General features: G+C 42.2%; 1 protein-coding gene across 1 annotated transcript; it reads right to left on the bottom strand.

Moving 5' to 3' along the window:
• Positions 1–300: 300 nt before the first annotated feature.
• On the bottom strand, positions 301–2551 carry LOC105208923 (uncharacterized). The gene is made up of 3 exons (XM_011179023.3): positions 2318–2551; positions 1800–2020; positions 301–952 (listed from the first exon to the last, which is right to left on the bottom strand). The coding sequence occupies exons 1-3, from the start codon at positions 2430–2432 to the stop codon at positions 461–463; spliced, it is 828 nt and encodes a 275-aa protein (XP_011177325.1). The 5' UTR covers positions 2433–2551; the 3' UTR covers positions 301–460.

Below are 2551 nucleotides of genomic sequence, written 5' to 3' on the forward strand. Positions count from 1 at the left end.
GATTGAATAATTTGGCGCGAAGCTCTCAAAAGCCGCTTTAACTGCGAAATGACGCTCGAGCTCCAGCTCCAGCTTCCGATATGACTCCTGGTAGCCAGCGAAGTAAAGGACGACTTAATGGAATGGATGGGCGACCGATGGAAGGAACAAGTAGATATAGAGATGGCGAATCTTGAAATCTTCAACTGGTTTCAACTTATAGACGCGGCCCGGTGTAGTACAAAACTGCTGATAATGATTAAGATCGAGTATTCAATATAGAAAATAGTCTAAGTGAAAGTATAAAGTCGAAAGATACAATTTTTATTGGAAATTTTTTTGTACGGAACTTTATTTATTACAACGTTCAAATTATTCACTATAATTAATACGGATTGGTGCTTTATATGCTTAACAAGCTTAGAGTAAACCTCTCAAATGAAATTCAACTAAAATGACACACAAGAAAGCATCGAAGGATCTACTGGAACCAAATGAGTAGAAAAGCCATCATCATCATCAAGACGAGATTGGTTTGCAGTATGCGGTCGGTGGAGGACTTGCCAAAGTAACCTGTTTTCTTCGACAAAACAAATACTTGCGAAGTGCCTGGAGCAGGTTGTGCTGGTTGAGGCTGCTGAACGACTTGAACCGGCTGCAACGGTTGTTGAACAGTTTGTATATACTGTGGCGCTTGGTTTGTTTGCACAGTTTGAGGTATTTGTACGGACTGGACTGGTTGAACTGGCTGTTGTGATTGAACTTGTTGTAGTGGTTGCACTACCTGAACTGTTTGGGGCGCTGGAGCTGATGGCTGCTGCACAGCTTGTTGTGGAGGTTGGACAAATCCGATTGGCTGAGCGGGTTGTTGGAAGCCAGCTGGAGGCGGCTGTTGAACAACAGCTGGTTGAACTTGCTGAATAGATGGCGCAACCGGTTGAACGGGTACTACCAACGACGGCTGGACAAATTGCTACAAAAATAAAAGTAGAAATAATATTTACAAATGACATGTCTTAGAATTAACGATTTACTTCAGCTTGTGCCGCAGCAGCGTTTGCAACTTGTTCGGTCGTATTTTGCGGCGTTGGGTTCGGCTGTTCAACGGCTTGTTGTATCCGCAGGTAGGAGTCTCTAACACCATCTGCGGAAGCTTCTCGAGCAGCTTGTTCAGCTTTTCGCTTTGCCACTTTTTCCTGTAAATTTTTAATAAAGGCGACAAATGGTTTTGCACGCTCCATCGCCGTTGGAGTTGGTGCTGGCGCCGCGGCAGGGGTTTGTACGGTTTGTACAGTTTGAGGGGCTGTTTCCACAGGCTTTTGAGGTTGTTGCGCGATCGAATGATTTGCGCATGGAACGGGATGTTGTTGCTGAGCAATCGACGGCTGATTTTGTTGTGGAGCGCTGGGGTGTTGCTGGCTAGCGGGTTGTTGAGATCCGGTCATAGGGATTTGAGGATATATTGGAATATGGTAAGATAGTTGTTGTTGGGCATTCAACTGCTGCGGCTGTCCTTGGGGAACTGGTGGAGAGTGATGCCAATCAGGATGTTGTGGTTGTTGTTGTGGTTGCGGTTGTTGTTGCTGAGGTTGCTGCGGATATTGTTGTTGTAGGTGTTGGTGTTGAAGTTGCTGTTGAGGTTGTTGTTGTTGAAAGTGTTGGTGTTGCAGTTGCTGTTGTTGAGGTTGCGGCTGTTGAAGATATTGTTGCTGCATTTGAGAATGTTGTTGTTGCAGATACTGTTGTTGCTGCTGCGGCACATATAAATTAGGATACAACATTTGTTGTTGCTGTTGAGTTGATCCTGTTTGTGAACTTACAATTTGTTGTTGTTGTGGTTGCTGATTGGGTAGGGGATCACATATGATTTGTTCAATTGTAATGAATTTCTTGGAATCCTGCGGGTCACATTTAGTGCTAACCTCCTTTCGACAATTCGGTGGCAAATGTTCGCTCATATCGAACTTCTCTTTTTTTGGACGATTAGCGGTGGCGCGTCCTATTAAATGGCCCGCAGTCAAACCAGCTATAGCGCTGAGAGCTAATAAATTTGATTTTTATTTAGAAAAAAAAATTAAAAATACAAAATAATAAAGATTAAAAAATAAAAAAAAAATTAAACAAAATAATTAAAATAATCTGAATGGCAGCTCTGGAGATTTGCAAATATTTTCTTGAATAAAATTATGGAAATTTCAAAATGACAGCATCGACCACTTATTGATGCGACCTAACCTCACTTTGAACTTCATCTTCGTTTTAACCGTTAGGCGATACTAAAATGTAGTTAAATGCCACCTAGAATCGGATATATTGCCTATTTGTTACTTCAACCTACCCATTTTGGTTTTCTTGCCAGGCATGGGTTTGCTCTCTGCTCCCGGAGGCATGAAGGTCTGCAACAACACCAAAACGGCCAACCAACGACAGAAGGTCACGTACTTCGTATTCATTGTTGTGGCTCTCTATGCTACTAAACCTATATTTATTAAAAAATGTATTTTCTAATAATTATGCGGTATTGAAAACTTCCGCTACTTCACTAATAGTTAATGACACCTCGACTCTTCGA

The sequence above is a fragment of the Zeugodacus cucurbitae genome, chromosome 5 (assembly GCF_028554725.1).
Source record: "Zeugodacus cucurbitae isolate PBARC_wt_2022May chromosome 5, idZeuCucr1.2, whole genome shotgun sequence".
In the NCBI taxonomy this organism is placed as follows: domain Eukaryota; kingdom Metazoa; phylum Arthropoda; class Insecta; order Diptera; family Tephritidae; genus Zeugodacus; species Zeugodacus cucurbitae.

Bases quoted from the DNA above. Each gene is read 5' to 3' on its own strand.
- LOC105208923 (XM_011179023.3), bottom strand. From the start codon at position 2,432: ATGAATACGAAGTACGTGACCTTCTGTCGTTGGTTGGCCGTTTTGGTG. The intron at 2,021-2,317 runs GTAGGTTGAAGT...CAAATTTATTAG, and splicing joins TGGCAAGAAAACCAAAATGG to CTCTCAGCGCTATAGCTGGT. The intron at 953-1,799 runs GTAAGTTCACAA...TTATTTTTGTAG, and splicing joins AACCACAACAACAACAAATT to CAATTTGTCCAGCCGTCGTT.